Genomic DNA, 20,324 nt, shown 5'->3' on the forward strand with positions numbered 1-20,324 from the left:
TCAGTGGTAGAAGAGCACTGATGTTGATTCCCAATGTGGGCAAATATTTTACAGTTACCTGAGTCCATGTGTGTGGTTAATGGTGAAGGGGTTTAGGACAGGCCTTCCCGAGATAGACCACGTTGGCATGTGAATTATTTTGATGTGAAGGCAAAGGGACCCTGCAAGCTCATGAGAAACTTTTAGCTCTCCCTTAAAGAACTTAAATTAGGGGCCTTGTCCATATTAAGAGTTATCACCAGAACTTTTTATGACCTACCTATAGAGCAGGGCAAACTTCTAATTACTGAACAGCCGCTCTTAACATCCTGTGAATGACCTTCCTCTCTGGAGCCCCAAGGTGCCTTACCTCATCCTTAGCTCAGAATGCCATATATAACCTCATTTTCCCTTTCTGGCTCTGAGCTTCTCATATATGAGGGGTTCCCACACAGATGCAATTAAATTTGGTTATTTTCTCTTGTGAATCTGTCTCATGTAGATTTAATTACTAGACCAGCTGAAAGAACCTAGAGAGGTGAAGGAAAGTTTCTTTGTTCCCCACAAGGGCAGCATCACTTTCTTAATATGCACCATGCTCAGTTGCTTGTGTTTTTCTTCAGCACACTGTGAAACATACTAAGAAATAACAATATGAAGTTATTTATTCCTTAAAATAGTATCTATTTGTTTCTGTTTTTGAGAGGAGCAGTATATTCAAGGGCAGTCTTAATATTCAGTTCTCTATTTTGAAAAGTCCAGGTATCAGGGATTATGTGGAATGTTCATGTTTTTAATACGTTCCCCTGCTGTCTTGCATTCCTAAATTTCTATGAGTTTTGGCGGAAACCAAGGGCGGAGAGGTTTTAAGTGGACTCAGACTGGGAGTTTAGTACAATTCTCTTTTGTTATTGTTTTAAAAGTAGCTTCTTTGTTACCAAAAGTTCCTGTCCTTTCACTGATCCCACAGAACTGCTGTGTATTTCTCCCTACATGTGACAGGATGGAATTCTAGCAATTTTCTGCTTTCTAATTCAGAAATTACTCTGTTAGTATGTTGTGGCTCAAGAAAATTACATACAAGGATGTTTTGAGATTCACCTAAAAATGTTGTAAATCAGCTCTGTGTTTGAAAAATCAGACTTTAAATAAGCACTTTTTGGAGCATGGGCCCACTTGGCTGGTGCCATTAAGTTTTATGGAGCTTTTGTTTTTCTGTGGTTTGGGTGGGTTTTTCTAATTGTTGTTGTTATCTCCAAAGAGTTCTGGGGGAATAGTTGTGATTTGAAATCATAGTTCTCAAATCCTTCAAAGCCATTAAGATTGGTCAGACTGTATGTGGGTGGGTCTTGCTTCTGGGCCAACTTGGAAGATGTGAACTGTTTTTTTTCTGTTGCTAGGTGAAAATTTGAAAATAAGAGCAAGGATTATGATTATTATTTAGAATCTATATTTTACAATTTTTTAAACTTTCCTTTTTTTGATTGAATTTATTAAGGTTATATTGGTTAATAACATATGTTTCAGGGGTACAATTCTATAATACATCATCCGTATATTGTATTGTGTGCTCACCATCCTAAGTCAAGTTTCCTTCCATCACCGTTTTATCCTCCTCTTTTTCCCCATGACTATACTTGATAAATTTAATATGAAATCAAAGGGCTTTTTCAGAGAAGAAAATCTAGAAGACTTTGAAAAATCTCTCCCTTTCTCTCTCTTTATCTATAAATGTATATATATCTCCCATATCATTGAAGTTTTTTAAAAGCCTTTTTTGTTTCTAAAGCTTGTTAGTTGCAATATTATAAATTGTAACCCAATTATGTTTATGTAATGTCTCTTTAAAAATGAGGGACATTATTGTGTATTGTAAATGTTTTTATTTTTAACCATAAGAAATACTGTCCCTGTAAAAAAAAAAAGTCACATTACATGACCAGAAAAATAATTAAAAATGTATATAGTTTTATTATCCTACCATAAGGCATGATCATAACTACCTAATCTTCAATTACTTTTAGCTTTTACATTCAGTCTATAGGTAAAGAGAGTCTATACCTTCAATAAAAATATTTTTATTTTCTTTTCAAGTTTTATTTGATTCCCATGCCAGATTAGAAATGAAAGCATTTGGATTTCTTGTATATACTTATCAGCTTCTCTTAAAGAATTTTGAGAGAGGTCAGATTTTACCCGAGTATTAAGTTCTATTTATTGTTTTCTTGACTTTCTATCTCCTGGCTTAAAAAACTTGAAGGAATTCTGAGAAGATGGCAAAATTGGAGCTGTTTATGTGTGTGTGTGTGGGGGGGGGGAGGGGACAGTTGTGGGTAGCCCAAGACTCAGAATTGAAGTGACCTTACCTCCTCTCCATCCTTCTAGAGGGCTGCCTGTTACCTAAGCTTACCTTTGCAAAGGAGGCCACATCCTGTCTTTCTTAGTCTTGATGCACTTATTATATTTAGGAGTTCAAGTCTGGTATGTAAGATTTTCAGTTAGCACAGAACATGTAACCCTTTTTCAGTACTTTCTGGCCAATACCATCCTAGTCCATTTCCCCCAATCCAAAATCTATGCCACTTTGAGAAAATAGTAAACATTTTGAGTCCAACTTTCACAGCTGCAGTCTAATGGAAAATTATAATCAACTTCCTTCCTTAACATTTTCATAATTTTAACTGTTGAAGACAGCCATTTCATTTTCCTCAAATTATGGAAAATGCATCAATGGATGCATTTCTGTATTGTGCATTTCTTCAAATAAAACTTAATCATACGAAGTGTTAGAGTAAAACGATAAAGATGTGTGGTAGGAAACATCAACTCACAATGTTCTGGAGTCTGTGGGGCTAACTCAGTCAGCGATCAATAGTCCTGGTTCTCCCATTTCACAACATCTTTGTGTCTCCATTTATGCCAACCAAAGAAACTTAGCCATTCAGAACTGTTTGCTGTGATGGATTTTTTTTGAAAGAATATAAACAAATGGTTTTAGCTTTTTGGTGTCTGCCACCAGGAGAGTGAAATAAATGGTGAGAGTTAATCCACTGCCTCTAACACAAATATCTTCATATTTCTTGGTTTACTTCTTGTTTTGGTGGATTATTTCATTCAGCAGCTTCCTGAGAAAAGAATAAAAGATACATTGTTGAGACTTTGTGTGTCCCAAAAGGTTCTTACTCTATCTATATGCTTAATTGATGGTTTAGCTTTAGAATTTTAGAAATAATTCCTTTTTCAAAATTACTAGGACAGTGGATTTTCTGGACTGATCTAATGTTTTTACATGTTCCCTACTTTTTTCTATTTCTCATCTTTAATTCAACTTTTTGAGAGACAGTAGCAACTTAATCTTATAGATCTTATTGAATATTTTATTTCTGCTGTCATAGTTTTAAATTCCAAGAGCTCTTTCTGTGATCTCTATCCTTTTCAATTGCTTTCTGCTTCTTCTATGTGGATGCTATAAATACTCTAACCTCTCTGAGGAGCTAGCCACCCCCACAAAATGTCTGGTGGTCCCTGGCTATCAGCTAATATTTTAACTAGTGGCCCAGTGCACAAAATTCATGCACATTAAAAGGGGATTAATTAGAGGAAATATTTTAATATTGCTATTTGCCCTATCTCTATAATAGAAGTGTCAGAGATGAAAGAAAATTAGTAAAATGTATATGAAAATTTTTCTCCTGTTAGAGTCTGGGTTGTGTTGTGGGACCCAGAGTCAAGTCCCAACCCACCTATGGCACCTCAAAATCGTGTGAGACCCAGACCCAACTGGCACCCCTCCCCCCCCATTGGGTGAGATCCAGACCCGGCCGGCCCCATCCTTGTCAAGCCCCACTGGGGGGAGGTGGCGTAGCCTCAGGTCCCCCATCAAGCCCTGCCATGTGGGGGGCACAGCCTCAGGTCCCCTGACCTGGTGCCGGGGCGGGGGGAGTGGCCTGAGGTCCCCTGTCAAGCCCCACCGGGCGGGGGTGGGGGCACAGCCCCAGGTCCCTGCCCTGGCCCAGTGCCACACAGCCTCAGGTCCCTGCTGATTGTTCGTTAAGGCTTGTTACAGGAACTCAGCCTCTGCTGTGGGCGCAGCCATCTTGTGTTACAGAAACCCCGCCTCCACTGTGGGTGCTGCCATCTTTGTGATGGTGTGACGGTCAATTTGCATATCCCCTCTTTATTAAGTAGGATGGTGAGGCACTAAGCTGCATAGCTGGGCTTGCCAGCTGATAGGCTTTGCTATAGGTTGATCAGGATAAAAATCAGACTATGTGTCAAGTACTCCCAATTGTCAGTATCTAATCTGCCTTTTAGGATGGTGTGTTTTCCAAAAGGGGATACTTTTAAAAATATATATATTTTTTATTGATTTCAGGAAGGGAGAGAAGTAGAGAGATAGAAACATCAATGATGAGAAAGAATCATTGATTGACTACCTTCTGCATGCCCCCTACTGGTGGGGGGGGGGGGGAGGAATCAAGCCCACAACCAAGGCATATGCCCTTGGCCAGAATTGAACCTGGGACCCTTTAGTCCACAGGCCAACGCTCTAGCCACTGAGTCAAACCGGGTAGGGACAAAAAGGGACACTTTTAATCTGACCCATGGTGTAGGATTGGCAGGTTACATGGGGACAGTGAGACTGGGGGAATCTTATCATTTAGTATATAGATTTTTATTTAATTCCATTGCATTTAGGATGGTGCACCTGCTCTCTGGGGTGTCCTTTAGTCTGATTACTCCTTTGGTTCAGCCTCTCCTGTGAGTGAAGATTCTGTTTAGCCTGTTCTACGGACTTTCAACCTATCCTCTTCTTTACATCCCTATACACATCCCTTGTCTTAAAGAGACATCAAGTTCTACCTTGGGGTTCTGTAGTAGGAATCTACTTCTTTGTGCTTTCCTCAACCATAGACGTTTATTTGTAGGTGTTTACTGGTCTAAGTCAGGTTACAATTATAAACAAATATATTTATCTGACAGTTTCTTGTCACCCGTTACACATCTTTATCATTACTGTCCTTTTAATAGGATTTCAGAAGGGAGCAAAGAAAAGTATATTCAATCAAGTTGAGAAGTCTACTCACTCCACTATGGTGGTTTTTTAAAAAATATGTTTTCATTGATTTTAGAGAGAAAAAGGGAAGAAGAGGGAGAAAGAAACATTGATCTATTGCATCCTGGATGCCCCCTACTGAGAATGGAGCCCACAACCTGGGCATGTACCCTGACCGGGAATTGAACCCGTGACATGGGATGATGCTCAATGAACTAAACCACAGTGGCCAGGGCCATATCGTATTTTCCAACTGCACCATGTTAGGAGGTCCATTCTTTGTTTGGCTTTCCCCAGGCTTATCTTCATGTCCTACCTATTCTATATCTCCTCATGGTATTTTCTGTCTATGATTATAGCACACAATGTATGTTGCCTTTTCCTTTGTGAATTGATCTGTTTTTTTCCTCTCAGCTTTATTGAGATATAATTGACTTATAACATTGTGTAAGCTTAAGGTATTCATTGCGAATGTTTGACAAAATGATTACTGAATTTTAGACTCCAGAGCTAATTTTTGCTTTTAGTGCAAAGCAGTAAATAGAAGAAGGATATCATAATTTAAAATTATTTTTATAAATTATAAAATTTGTTAAGAAATATATACATTGTAGGCATTTGAGGGCATATAAGTCAAAAATCTCTGGAAAAAATAAATGAATAGCAAAGTGTTTACTTACTCATGATTATATGCTAATCAAAATATAATAATAACTTCATACTACGTTACCTTAAATATTGGTGTTAGCACATTTATAAGATGCTTACTAGTGGAATACATTATGGTATTAGAGTTACAAAGAAAATTATTTTAAAAATTTTTATATTTCATGATGAACAAAGCATAACTAAAATTTATTGAAATCCCCAAATAAGTAAGTTTAGACCACTTACAGCTTCTGTGAATTAATCTTAGGTTCATAGACGTTCTTGCCCAATGGAAGAATAATATCTTAGTTCAATATGTATTTTCTTAAAGTTTAGATTTTATTTTCAATTTTTATTTGCAAGTACAACATATATCACCCCCCTGAAGTTATATCCTGAAAAGGATTTTGTTTTTTAGCAGTAGCTCCCATTATTCCTCTGCTCTCAATTCAGGTTTTACACCACAAGTATTCCTTTCCAAGGTGTATTTGATTTGCCCTCCTGGTGTCCCTAGCCAGAAGGGAACCACAGAAGAAAACACTGCTGAAGACATCCATTTTCATTGCTTGCGTAGACCTGATTCACTAAGAAAATAGGAAAAAGGTTAAATGAAAAACATTCTAGGGAAGTTACAAACCATATAAGGTGATGGGTGAGCCACAACTGTGGGCGTAATTTTTTTTTTCTTTTCTCTCTTTCAACAGGGAGACACATCACCTCTTCCTCCCACTGTCCCAGACTGTCTGCGGGCTGATGTCAGGGTTGCTCCTTCTGAGAGCCAAAAATGTTCCTTCTATTTACCACACAAGAATATCACCCACGGCTTCCTCTATCCTCCGGGTTAGTATAACTCTTTTTTAGAGCAGCAGCTTAGAAAGCCCTCATCAGCTGGATGTGGGCTTGTGCCTTAAACATATACTCGCCAGCAAAACTATCTGCTTGGGCTGAAGCAGCTGCCCAGGAGGCTTCCAGTGGTTGTGGACTGGCCCGAAGCAGGGCAACAGCTATAATAAAGACTAATAAATTTTGCAGCGGGAACCACACATGAGCTCTAATCTGGCCCAGATGTTCAGAAAGTTCGGCAGGTTTAAGTTTAATTTTAAAACTGAAGATTCTTTGGAGAGGGAAACAAGTGTCTGAAAAAACGTTTTTTCTGGCTGCTGCCCAAGCTAAGGACTGTATCAAGGATGCAGCTGTGCCCCTGAAAAGAAATCCGGCTGGAATTCAGGCCTCTCACTCACTCATGCTGTATAGCCAACACTTTCAAACTGTGGATTAAGCAGCAGAATGAACTTGAAGTTTTTGTTGTTGTTTGTTTGTTTTTTTAGAAAGCATCTCTTTTGGGAACATGCAAAAACCAGTGTGATTTTTCTAAAACTCACCTCTCTTCCCTGCTCAGCAGGAAATGTTATTTTAATCAATTCACCTATGAGATTTTCAACCATTTCAGCTTCTGGCAATGGGTTTACTCCTGATATTTGGCTTCACTTTTCTTTTTTGTTGTTGTTGTTAATCCTCACCCGAGGATATTTTTTTTTTTTTTTTTTTTTTTAGAGGGAGTGAAAAGGAGAGGAAGAGACAGAGAGAGAAACATTGAGGAGGGAGAGACACATGGATTGGTTGCCTACCGCACACACCCTGACCAGGGTGAGGGATTGAGCCTGCAACCTAGGTGTGTGTCCTTGACTGAAATCGAACCCAGAACCCTTCAGTCTGCAGGCCAATGCTCTGTCCACTGAGCCAAACTGGCTAAGGCTGGCTTCATTTTTCTGGAAGCCATGACCAAAGAGATCAATGTAGAGATCTATAATTTTAAGATTTTGAAATTCATAGTTGGAGGGAAAAGGGTTAATGACAGCAAGTAGCATTACAATGTAAACTTCTAACACAGAATTAGGATAAGTAAATTGATATATCTTATTAAAATATCTAGAGACAATTAGAGCTACTGAGTTTATGCAAACCCTAGGATAAACCTTAAAAGACTTGAGCAATTTATTAATAAGTGTTTTTAAATTGGCATATAAATTTGTATCTGTTAAGCCATGGGATGCTGGTTGGTACCTATATATTTGCTTCAACAAGGGAATGAAATTGTAACTACACAGTTTGTCTTAAAAATATTAAGGATAAAGTGAAACTTTCTTCTAACTCTTCACTATAAATTCTGTTAAAAATGCCACAATAAGCTAATTCTTGTGGGTTTGTTTGTTTTTTTCCTCTCTGAAAATGGGGGTAATGCTATAGTGCCCTCCCAACTTTCAGGGCTTAGTTTAAAAGTAGAAGAGCCTTATAGGGGATCTGAGGACTGTGAACAGCACGTGAAGTCAACCAACAAGTTATATTTTCCTTGTTCTTTGGTACCCATCACTGGTCTTTCGTTTCAGTTTTACTTCAGACTCAAAGGTAGTTTAAATATAAAAAGTACAGTGGGGCCTTGACTTACGAGTTTAATTTGTTCAGTTACTGAACTCGTCAAGGAGCTCGTTAAGGAGCTCATTAATTCAAATTACTCTGTCAACTCAATGCAAAAAGTCTGCCGAGAGACAGCTGGTATCTCAAAAAACTCGTTAGTCGGGATACTCGTAAGTCAAGGCCCCACTGTATTGTAAGACACATGTATGTATAGGCTTGCATTTTCTTTAGCCCTCACAGTACTTCCATGGATAGATGCCATGAGACAAATGAAACAGAGGCACATAGCACTTAGCTCAGTGGTTCAGCTGGCAGGCAGGGAGGGGGACTCCAGAGCACACACCCAGCTCTCACCATGCTGGCATCCTCAGCATGAGTCCATGAGTCCTCAAAGCCAACCCTTTGGAGTGTCATCTGCAGTCTTCACTGAGTTAAAACTCACTTTTAAAGAAAATTTTATTTGGGAAGAGTTCTTTAGAATAGCATTATTGTTTTTGTGCACATTCAATAACTACGCATTCATATTGGCATTATACTAGTTTCCTAGAGCTGCGGTAAGAGACTTGGTGGCTTTTAAACAACCGAAATACCTTCTGTCACAGTTCTGGAGGCCAGAGGTCCAAAGTCACGGTGTCAGCAGGGCCATGTGCCCCCTGAAGGAGAGAATAGAGAGAGAGAGGAGAATTCTTTACCTCTTCCAGCTTCCAGGGGCTTCAGGTGTTGCTTGGCTTGTAGTTGCATCCCTCTGATCTCTACCTCGGCTTCACATGGCCTTCTCCCTGAGTCTCCCCTCTTCTCAACCTTTCCCTCTTTATAAGGATTTGAGTCACTGGATTTAGAGTCTACTCTACTCTAAATCCAGGATAACTTCATCTTGAGACTCTTAACTTGATTGTATCTACAAAGATTCTATTTTTGTAGATACCTATCAGATTCACAGATACAGGAAGGTTGGTATCAAGTGCCTAAAACTGCATTAGTGATGGCCCCTATCGGAGAGTACTTAGTATTTTTGTTAGTACTACTAATTTACATTAGTATGTAATAGTCTTTGCCTATTATGTAGTATGTCATATTTTCTCTTGTAGCTAGATTTAATACAATTAATTTTTTTTTGCAGCATACAATAGAACTTCTGATAGTCAATATGATGCCTTAATTACAAGTAATTTGGTCCCTATGTATGAAGCATTCCAAAGTAAGTATATGTTTAGATTATTAACTTAAAAATATTGAAGTGGCTCTTTAATGTTACAAACTAAACATCTTTTATTGAAATTTGTTCCTGATACTGAGTCATCTCATTTTAATGTTTTAAATATAGGAACAAGAGGCTCTCTGACATAGTTTCTTTTTAACTTACTTCGCCTAGGTGACTTGTTAAAATTTTGATAAATTTTTAAAAAATATATTTTTATTAATTTCAAAGAGGAAGGAAGAGGGAGAGAGAGATAGAAACATCAATGGTGAGAGAGAATCATTGATTGGCTGTCTCCTGCATGCCCCGCACTGGGGATCCAGTCTGCAACCCCGGCATGTACCCTTGATTAGAATCGAACCTGGGACCCTTCATTCCACAGGCCAATGCTCTATCCACTGAGCCAAACCAGCTAGGGCAGAATTTTGATAATTTTTTTATCCTAACTTAACTGTGAAGAACTATTCACAAGACAACATTTTACTGACACTCACCATAAGTAAATAAAAGGTATTTATCCTTAGAGTCAAAAGGCAGTATGTGTATTCTGACCTTTTTTTTTTTTTTTTTTAATATTCACTGTCTCCAAAGCAACTCAGCCCTGAGGAGAAATTTGGAGACATATTTTACAGTAATTCAAGACTGCACTACATTCACAACAAAAGGCTTTTTATCAATGTGGCTATTTATGTATTTATTCATTTTAATATACTTTCATTTGTTTCAGAGAGGAAGGGAGAGGTAGAGATATAGAAACATCAATGATGAGAGAGAACCATTGATCAGCTGCTGCCTCCTGCATGCCCCCTACTGGGGACCGAGTCTGCAACCCAGGCATATGCCCTGACCCAGAGACGAACCGTGACCTCAACCACTGAGCTGCACCAGCCAGCTGTTTATTTTTGGTTGCATGGATTATTTTGCAGAAGTACCCAATTAGCACTGATAATTATTGAAGCAGAACTTGATGCTATTTAAAGTACATGTCTATAATAGAAAATATTTGCATGTTCAATAGAGGTAGATATTTTTAACACCTTATTTTTTTTATTTTTAGAAATATGGGATTACTTCCACAGTGTTCTTCTTCTAGAACATGCCAAGGAAAGAAATGGAGTAAATGTTGTTAGTGGACCAGTATTTGATTATAATTATGATGGTCATTTTGATGATCCAAGTGAAATTACAGAGTAAGTAATTTGAAACCAAGTGGACTTTTTGATTTAGCAATTGAGCATCATGAAGGGAAGTCTCAATATTTTAAATAAAAGCTAAGTATTCTAAATGTTACATAGTATATTTACATAAAAACGTCATTTTTGACTGTTTTTAACTAGTCTATCTAAATATTTAGCAAAAATTTTATATGGCAAAAATTTAAACTAATGGGCAAAGAGATAATGAAGTCTAGGAAAAGTTTAGCAAAATTTATATTTGGAAAAATTCTAAACTAATGGGCAAAGGAATAAGTGTAATTTTGTAAAGGTTGAGATGGGGAAGACACTGTACTGCTGATATAGAACCAGTCCAGCAATAAAAAAAACCACACAAAAAAACAAGTAGTGACAATTCATAATATTGTCCAATAGTAGATGACTCATAAAAGTATCTTCCAGGAGAGAGTGTAGGCTTCATGTTGAAAGCTAGTCCTACTTCACTACATTTTTGTACTAAACCTGGTCATAATAGGTTGCTAAGAATTACGTTTGAATGCAGCACAGAGGAATAGAGAGATTTAAAAGTTTCATCCATTATTTCTCTTTATTATCAAAATGTATAAAAGGCCAAACTAAACAATTGTATTGTCTAAGCCTAGATCATATAAGTAAAGCAATGATTTCTACCTGTACCTTCTGATAAAGTAGCATATATGACTACTCAGTATGTGGCCCGTTGGTGTTTTGTTTGCCTTGTCCTTATTTCAGTGTTTATCCACTGTATGTTACACTATTTCATAATTCTGCAGACAGTTGGATAGCACTTTGCTACCCGCTAGGTGTTTTCTAAGCACACATATATTTCATTGAGTCCACAAAACATCCTTTGTTAGATTCCATTAGCCCCCATTTAGAGATGAGGAAACTGAAGCACAGAAAAATTAAATAACTTGCCTATGTTCCACAACTGGTAAGTGGTAAAGCCAGAATACAAAGCCAGGGTAGTGCTGAGTCCATGCAGAAATTCTCAGTCACAATCATATGTTACTACTTACACCCGCTCATATTGCTTTTAGAGGACTCATACTAGCTTAACTTTATTTTGCACTTAAAACTTTCAAAAGCACTTTCATGTTTGTTATCTGAAAATGAAGGAATGTCATATCAGTTGTATGGATTTACCCCCATGCCTACACTGTGAAGTTGAGGAAACTCAGTAAGGCATGGATTGCTAGAGGAGTAGAACACATCCAGACATCCAGTGGGAGTGCATAGCTAGAGTTGGAGTCTATTCCGGGCTTCTTTCTCAGCCTCTGCTTTTAGACAATGTCACTATGAAGTACAAAGTCAACAAAACTAGGAAACACAGGAGGCATGATATCATGCTCTACTTTTCTTTGTAGTTTAATGTTTCCCCATAAAGGCAAAATAACTAAGCTTGGACTTCAATAGATCTCTGTTCTGCTCATTGCCACCCAAAAGTACATGGTATGCTTTTGTACTTTCTAGTCATTTACTTTCTTTTTACTTTGGCATTTCTTTAAAATATACATCAAGGCGTTTATAATCTTTAGAAGTAAATGTATGACATCAAATCTTTTCAATTATGTTTTTAGATATGTCAACAGCAGTGTTCCCATCCCAACACACTACTTTGTGGTGCTGACTAGTTGTAAAAATAAGAGCTACACCCCCGACACCTGCCCTGGGTGGCTGGACGTCCTATCCTTTGTCATCCCTCACCGACCTACTAACGTGGAGAGCTGCCCGGTGAGTATGCAGCAGGAGAGTCTGTGGGACCTAAGGAAACAATCAGTCAGAGCTCATCTGGACTCTCATAAAAGTGGCTCTGACTACAGTATATTCTGTCAGGTGTTTCTGGGTGGAGGTGTATGAAAAATATCTAACTTAAAAACTTTTTCTTAGACTATTGGTCTTTATGTAATTAATTACAACTTAAACATGTCTGTGCCTACATGAACATGTGTTTATATATGCATATTTTATGTACTTACACTTTATTCACACTCACTAATAAGGGAAGGGGGGGTGTCTTATTAATATTTTGATTCTGAACACAAACTTGAAGGTTCTGTCCCAAAGTTGGCACTAGATTAATGTTTCTTGAATGAATGTGTAAATATAAAAACTTCATCAACTTGAAACATGAGATCTGAAATTAAATATACATATATAAAAATATAAATATACAAAATAACTTAGTTCAAGTAACATTCCTTTTCAAATATCATGTATTAGTCCACCGTAAAAATCTTTCTGGATCAAGGCAAATTATGTATAAATTAGAGGCCCGGTGCACGAATTCGTGCACGGGTGGGGTCCCTCTGGGTGGTCTGTAGGGATCGGGCCAAAACCCATTGGTGTTTTTTTGCCTTGTCCTTATTTCAGTGTTTATCCATTGTATATTACACTATTTCATAATTCTGCAGACAGTTGGATAGCACTTTGCTACCTGCTAGGTGTTTTCTAAGCACTCACATATATTTCATTTAGTCCACAAAACATCCTTTGTTAGATTCCATTAGCCCCAATTTACAGATGAAAAAACTGAAGCACAGAAAAATTAAATAACTTGCCTATGTTCCACAACTGGTAAGTGTAGATGTACTACAGTTTTCTAATCCACTCATCTGCTGATGGGCACTTAGGCTGTTTCCAAATCTTAGCTATGTTAAATTGTGCTGCTATGAGCATAGCGGTGCATATGTCTTTTCTGATTGGTGTTTCTGATTTCTTGGCATGTATTCCTAGAAGTGGGATTACTGGGTCAAATGGGAGTTCCATTTTTAACTTTTTGAGGAAATTCCATACTGTTTTCCACAGTGGCCACATCAGTCTGCATTCCCATCCGCTGTGCATGAGGGTTCCTTTTTCTACACATCCCCGCCAGCACTTGTCATTTGTTGATTTGTTGATGATAGCCAGTCTGACAGGTGTGAGATGGTACCTCATTGTTGTTTAGATTTGTATCTCTTGGATGATTAGTGACTTCAAGCATGTTTTCATATGTCTCTTGGCCTTCTGTATGTCCACTTTCGAAAAGTGTCTAATTAGGTCCTTTGCCCATTTTTGATTGGATTGTTTATCTTCCTTTTGTTAAGTTGCGTATTTGTTCTTTGTAGAAAAAATATGTATCCTGATAGTTGTGTTTTACTGCAGTTATTCAACAATTATACTGAGCACCTATTAAGTGCACAGTATTGTAATAGAAACTTTTTAGAATGCACAAAGGAGGGATACAATGTTTCCTCCCTTAAGAAGTTCACAAATAACTTTGATATGTAAATGAGATACATAAATGAAATATAAATAAATATAAATGAAATATAGACATGTAAATGGGCCAGTCGATAATAGAATTCTTTTTCAAATTAAAAAATAAGAGATGTCACAAAGTTAGAATTAATTGCCAAATAAGGATGTAGTGTTTCAAATTCAAAACACTTTTGGCTGGAGTGATCATTAAGGGTAACATAAAATGTGGAGAGAGTAGGGATTGGCCCTGAAGGATGGGCAGAACTTGAACAGACTGAAAGGATTAGGAAGACTCTTTCAAGAAGGGAGTGGAGAATGGAGAGGATTTGCTATTTTACTGGATGCAAGAGCCAAAGGGAAAGCAAGAGAGACTTAAAGATGAATCAGAGATTTCAAATGTAGATAATTATGAAAACGAAAGAGGGGAATTAGGAATGAGAACTATTTGGGTAGGAAGATAGAATAATTAAGTTCAGGCATGTCCAGTTTGTAGAAACAGGCATTCACATGGAAAATCTCAGAGGTTAGTAGAGACTGGAAATTAAAGCTTAGGTTCTAGGCCAGATTAGGGTTCATCTCTGTTCTTTCAGGTGTTCCCCACATAACTGTCTTCACTATCCTATGTACTATGGGAGACACACAGATACATCAGACATGAATTCTATCAAAAGAGCTCATTGCCTAGCACTTAGAAGCCTAGTCAAATAGAAGAAGTGATCAGTGGCACACAGTGCTACTGACCAAATTGCTATAAGATTTCAAAGGAAAAATACTTCCTGATAGGGCAGGTGACATTTTGACAAGACCTTGAAGATAGAATTTGAACTTGAGTGTTTTGAGTGGCCTTTTACTGACTAAAGATAGAAGGCAAAGGTTAGAGGCTACACATTGGGTCAATCTTAGTCCTAGAGTGAGAAAGAGTTTCCAAACATGACGCTCTCGGGAGATATAGTCTATATATAGACTAGATAGAGTCTAGTCTAGAATCTCTTCCTTTTTTCTTGTCAGAGTTTTATTTAGTTGATATAAGAGTAAGCCATTAGTCTTCACTTCCTCTCCCAGTGGCAGACATGGGTGACTGATAGAAAGAGGGTGGTCCCCTTTTATCCCTGAAGGAGGAATAGATTGTTGTTTATCACAGGAGTTCTAGTTAGCCATTATGGACTGATTAGAATGGGTGTGCAAAAAAAGAACTCTTTGCTATACCTGGTCTAGGTCCTTATCACCTTCTGAAAATCAATCTGAAGTGGCTTCATTGTCTTTTGTTCTCCCTCCTTTTCTTCACCTCTGTGCACCACTACCAACTTACTTAAAATTTAGTTTTTTATTATCACGTACCATACTTTCTTATACCCAACTCTATCTACCTCAAATAAAAGAATAAACAAACACAAATCTCCCAACCTGTATACATTTACCTTCAGTTGACCCTTGCTGACCCAAGTTCTGGGCCAACCAAAGTCCTTAACTTTAATGTAACTTGGGTTTCCCTACCTCGACATCATTGCTCATGCTCTTCTCTCCTCTAGAATGCCCTTTTATTACCCATCTTCTAAAATTTTTTACTTATACTCCAAGGTAAAGTACAAATGATCAAAACTTTCCCTGATCATCCAAAGTAGAAGTGATCTCATATTAATAGGACGTCCTCTCTATTGTGTAGGACATCATCACTAATGAATTGGACATTTTCTAAAATGTTGAGGAAGTTTCATTATAGTAATAAGGATATAAAATCTATAAAGATACTTATGAGACATGATGAGTACCAAGTGAACTTACACTAAGTTATTATTATAAGAGAAATTGTGAAGTTAATAAGATGTGGCTGTAAATTAGGTATGAGGGAAGAAGAGAAAGGCAAGATGAGAGTCAAAACTGACTGAAATTGAGGCATGACCAGTTGTTTTGGGAAGGATGAATTTGTTTTGGGAAGGATGAATTTGTTCTTGATGGTCTTCAGATTGGAAGTCTAAGCAGATATATGAGGAGTAGGATAGAATAAAGTGAACAAGTTTTAGAATTGAAAATCCTGGGTTCAGTTATTGACTTGGCCTCTTTGGATAAATAACTGAATGTCATTTTCCTCAACTGTATTAAAAAAAATAAGCTCCCTTATGAAACTGTTGAGGATTAAATTAGATATTTCATTTAAAATCCTAAGATTTCTTAATAAATAATAAGCTAATTGTGCCATTAACAAGAAATCACTTCTAGTTATGAAGTTAACATTCTAAAGTCAGCATGAAGTAAAATTGTATATAGGTAAAAACCCTGTATAATCAAATTGCCACAAAAGTACAGTACATATGCAAACTGTACCAGTAATAAGTCCAAATCAGCCAATACTTCCTCTGGCAATAGAATAGGTGATTGTGCTATAAGCACACAATGAAATAGTTGGCTTGCTTTAAGGAGCATGTTGTATGAAAAGTATGCACTTTTAAACATTCTAACCACTTAATCTGGGGAGGTGTTCCCACTATCAGAGATTTAAGGGAATAGACAGATGTAGAAATGATAGTTTATAATCCCACTTCACACTTGATCTAGGGAACTAGATTCATATTGCTTTATTTTCTTTCTTCCCTTATCCCTACCATCTTTTCTGCCCTCCTTATCCCTTTTCTTTTCCCTTCAATTGTATATTATTAAATTCCTCTCAAATAAATGAAAATGTTGCCACAAGACCAAGTGACTATGATGATTGTAAGTTATTCAGCAGATATTAAACAATATAAGTATAGTCCTTGGAAGAAATATCAGCATTGTAGAGATAGGTTTGGCATTAAAGAATGGGAGTTAAATAAAATCAAATTGAGGGAAATATCTATACTTCCAGAATGGAAAAAATCTAGATTGGTTGAGGAAATCTCTACCTCAAATATAAAAGAAACAAACACAAACAAGTAAGTCATCAAACAAGTAGTTAGAGTTATGGAAATAAAAGGAGGAATTTTCAGAAGTTTGATGTGATCATCTATAATTGAAAGATCTAAAAAATATATATATACTCAATTAGATCTTCTTTGACAAAGCAGTTTTGTTAGTGTGTTAGAAGTAATAACCAGACTGGTTAAGGAGAGAGTATAAGAGAGTAGTTAGGGGAGAAAAACACTGAAACTAATATTGCCTCAAAAAACTAACAAGCAAATTGTATTTGGGGATATAAAATACTTCTATTTATGTAACAGTTCTAACACACATATAATCAAATATATATAAACTAGAGGCCCAGTGCACGAAATTCATGCATGGTTATGATCCCTAGGCCTGGCGTTCGATCAAGGGCATCTTCCCCAGCTGCTGGCAGCTGGCCCCACCCCCCACTGCCACTCCTCTCCCCTCAGCCCCCCAGTTCCCTGTTCACCATCGGGCAATCGGAGCCTGCCAGCTTGGGGGACGGAGAAAGAGGTTGGCCATTCCCACCCACTCGCCGGCCCCAACCCCTGCCGCCAGTTGCCCTCTGTGTGTGGGGTGACTGGCAGGGTGGGGGCCTTGACCTGGCGCTGCCCACATCTGCCGCCACCCACCCTCGGTTTCCCATTCCCTGTGGGGCTATTGGGGCCTGTGGGCTGGGGGCAGTTCCTGCGTTGAGTGTCTGCCGCCCCCCCCCCCCCCCCCGCTGGTCAGTGTGCATCATAACAACCAGTTCTGCTGTTCGGTTGATTTGCATATTACCCTTTTATTATATAGGATAGATTTTATATAATCAAAAGTATGATTTAAATACAGCTTATAAAATCTGTGTACATTCAAGTCTGCTTTCTGTTGGGACATATTAGTGCAACTAGAGCAGTGCCTATAGCTGGGTCTCTTCAAATTGGTTGGTGCTATTGAACTCTCTGCTATCAAAGAGCTTGAGTATCACCCCTGCAAGGTAAAGCTTTGTGTTATATTTTAAGACCATTTAATTGCAATTTTAAAAGAGGGCAAACTGTCAGATGTTCAGTAAACATTTAGTTGGATGGGTACCAAATGAGCCAGGAGAGAGAAGAGTAATGTAAACTCAGTGGGAGAAAAGTTTACGAAAAAAGTAATCGCCCTAGCTGGTTAGGCTCAGGGGATAGAGCATCAGCCTGCAGATTGAAGAGTCCCGGTTCGATTCTGGCCAAGGTCACGTACCTTGGTTGCAGGTTCCCCAGCCCTGGTGGGGTGCATGCAGAAGGCAACCAATTGATGTATCTCTCTAAAATGATGTTTCTCTCTGTTTCTCCCTCTCCATGTTACTCTCTCTAAAAATCAAATATCCTTGGGTGAGGATTAACAAACAAACAAAAACAAAAAAAAAGCAAAGAAAAAAATAGTAATAAAAAATATTAAATGCTACTGAAATGTAAAATAGTAAAGGCAGGAAAAAAAGAATGAATTAGAATCCCATTGGAAATAGGAACTTTAATTGGTATACTGCATATTTATTTTAAAAAATTAACATATTATGAATCTCACACAGAGAAATGCTTTAATGGTTAGAAACAAAAAGTAATTTCCTCTTACACTTCCTCTGGCTCAAATAATAGCTGCCTATTTTGAGCATGCATATTTAAAAAACAAGTATGCCACTGTGCTAAAGCCAAGTGAGAGTTATTAAGACACACTCATCTAATTACACAAAATTTAAGGCTTTCTAACTTGAAAAATTTTAACTGAAAATTACCAATATGATATGAATATTAGAAAATGACTAAATAAAGAATTTGGGATTTCATAGAAATCCATGACTCTAAATTACTGAACTTACTTTCGCATAGTAAAAAACCTATTAAAAGTCAAATGGCCAGTAAATAACTGAAAAGATACCAACCTGCAATAGCGCAGGGATAAAACACTATTTCACACCATAGTTTGGGGAGGATGATGGGAAACAGAGGTATCACCTTCTGCCAGTGGAAGTGCAAATTGGCATACACTTTGTGCTAGGCTTATATATGGTAAAGTTAAAGTTTCATGGACTCTCTGACCCAGAAATTTTATTTGTATATGCTAGAAACTCATGTTCTTGAACTCAGGAGGCATGTGCCAAGTCACTTATTACAGCATTATTATTGGGCATTTATAATGCCCAAAATACTATTAATATGGCAATAAGAAATAAATAAACTGTGCTTTTACAAAACACAGCTGAAAACAGATGATTTAACTAGGTATAGATATATCATTATGAATAGATTAAAAACAATGTTGAATGAAAAAGTAATTATCAAATACCACTTATATTACTTATGTAAATTTGAAAACCCATAAATCAGTAGTATATATTGTATATTGATATGCACCTACTGGCTTCACAATGACTCACAAAATAATAAGTTAAGAGTAGACTTAAGTTCATCTGTAATATTAACTTCATTGGGGACTTAACTGTCTGTAATATTTCATTTTTTAAAATGTACATCCGAAGTGGATATAAAATGGCTAAGTTTGATGACTTTGTGGTGGTCTGTATTTGCTGTAATATACTTTGTACTGTAGATCTTTTTATTTTAATATACAAAATTTAGCTGTATCAAATTAATATTTAAAGCAATCACCACCACAGGAACAAATATCAAATTATGTTGTACACCTGAAACTAATAGAATATTGTATGTCAATCACACCAAAATGTTTAAAAACCAAAACAAAAATCACAGGAAAAAGCACAACTTCTAAGTAATGAGAGATCTTTCTATTAGTTAAAAAATATGCCCCATGAGAAATGGTCTTTTGTTTCTCCTTTTTAGGAGCAGAAACCAGAAGCTGTTTGGATTGAAGAAAGGTTGAAAGCTCATGTTGTCCGGGTCCGAGATGTGGAACTTCTTACTGGGCTAGATTTCTATCAAGGAAAAGCACAGCCTGTCTCTGAAATCTTGCAGCTAAAGACGTATTTACCCACATTTGAAACCATTGTTTAACTAAATATATAAAACAATGTTGACAATATGTAAATGATTTTTTTCTGTTGAGGAATCATAAAATAAAGTTTTCTATTTTTCCCTAATTCCTCTGTAAGCCATATTTTATTATTTTCATTGTTCTCTTTTCTCTTATACTTCTTTTGGAAAATGTGTTACTTTATTTTTTAAAATATATTTTTATTGGGGGTGTCAATCAGGGGAAAAGGAGACATATGTAATACTTTAAACAATAATATATATATATATATATATATATATATATATATATATATATAGTGATTTCAGAGAGGAAAGGAGAGAGAGAGAGAGAGAGAGAGAGAGAGAGAGAGAGAAACATCAATGATGAGAGAGAACCATTGATTAGCTGCTTCCTACAAGCCCCCCACTAGGGATCTAACCCCCAACTGGGCATGTGCCCTGATCAGGAATCAAATTGTGACCTCCCTGTTCGTAGGTCGACATGACACTCAGCCACTGAGCAACATGGGCTGGACCATTGGTATTTAAAAAAAAAAAGAAAGAGAAAAAGGTTTTCTTTACTTGTAGGATTTTGTTTTAAAATATATGCAGTGAAAAATATGCAATACAGACAGTCTGAAAGACAGGACACAAACTGAAAACTATTTTAGCTATATAGTAAAATGTGGAGATAGATAAAATCCCTCTAAGCAATGTTCCGCTGCCCGACTGAGGCCTGA

General features: G+C 37.2%; 1 protein-coding gene across 1 annotated transcript in view; it reads left to right on the top strand.

Annotated features, from left to right (window-relative positions):
* The window catches only part of ENPP3 (ectonucleotide pyrophosphatase/phosphodiesterase 3), an 85,546-nt gene extending 65,846 nt beyond the window's left edge, over window positions 1–19,700 (top strand). The window contains exons 22-26 of the mRNA XM_036317281.1: window positions 6,388–6,523; window positions 9,219–9,296; window positions 10,354–10,486; window positions 12,070–12,223; window positions 19,453–19,700. Of these exons, the coding sequence (XP_036173174.1) occupies window positions 6,388–6,523; window positions 9,219–9,296; window positions 10,354–10,486; window positions 12,070–12,223; window positions 19,453–19,623 (672 nt within the window). The 3' untranslated portion in view covers window positions 19,624–19,700. The remainder of the gene's footprint in view (window positions 1–6,387; window positions 6,524–9,218; window positions 9,297–10,353; window positions 10,487–12,069; window positions 12,224–19,452) is intronic.
* The last annotated feature ends 624 nt before the right edge of the window (window positions 19,701–20,324 follow it).

This window comes from Myotis myotis, unplaced genomic scaffold (genome assembly GCF_014108235.1).
Source record: "Myotis myotis isolate mMyoMyo1 unplaced genomic scaffold, mMyoMyo1.p scaffold_m19_p_7, whole genome shotgun sequence".
Lineage (NCBI taxonomy): Eukaryota > Metazoa > Chordata > Mammalia > Chiroptera > Vespertilionidae > Myotis > Myotis myotis.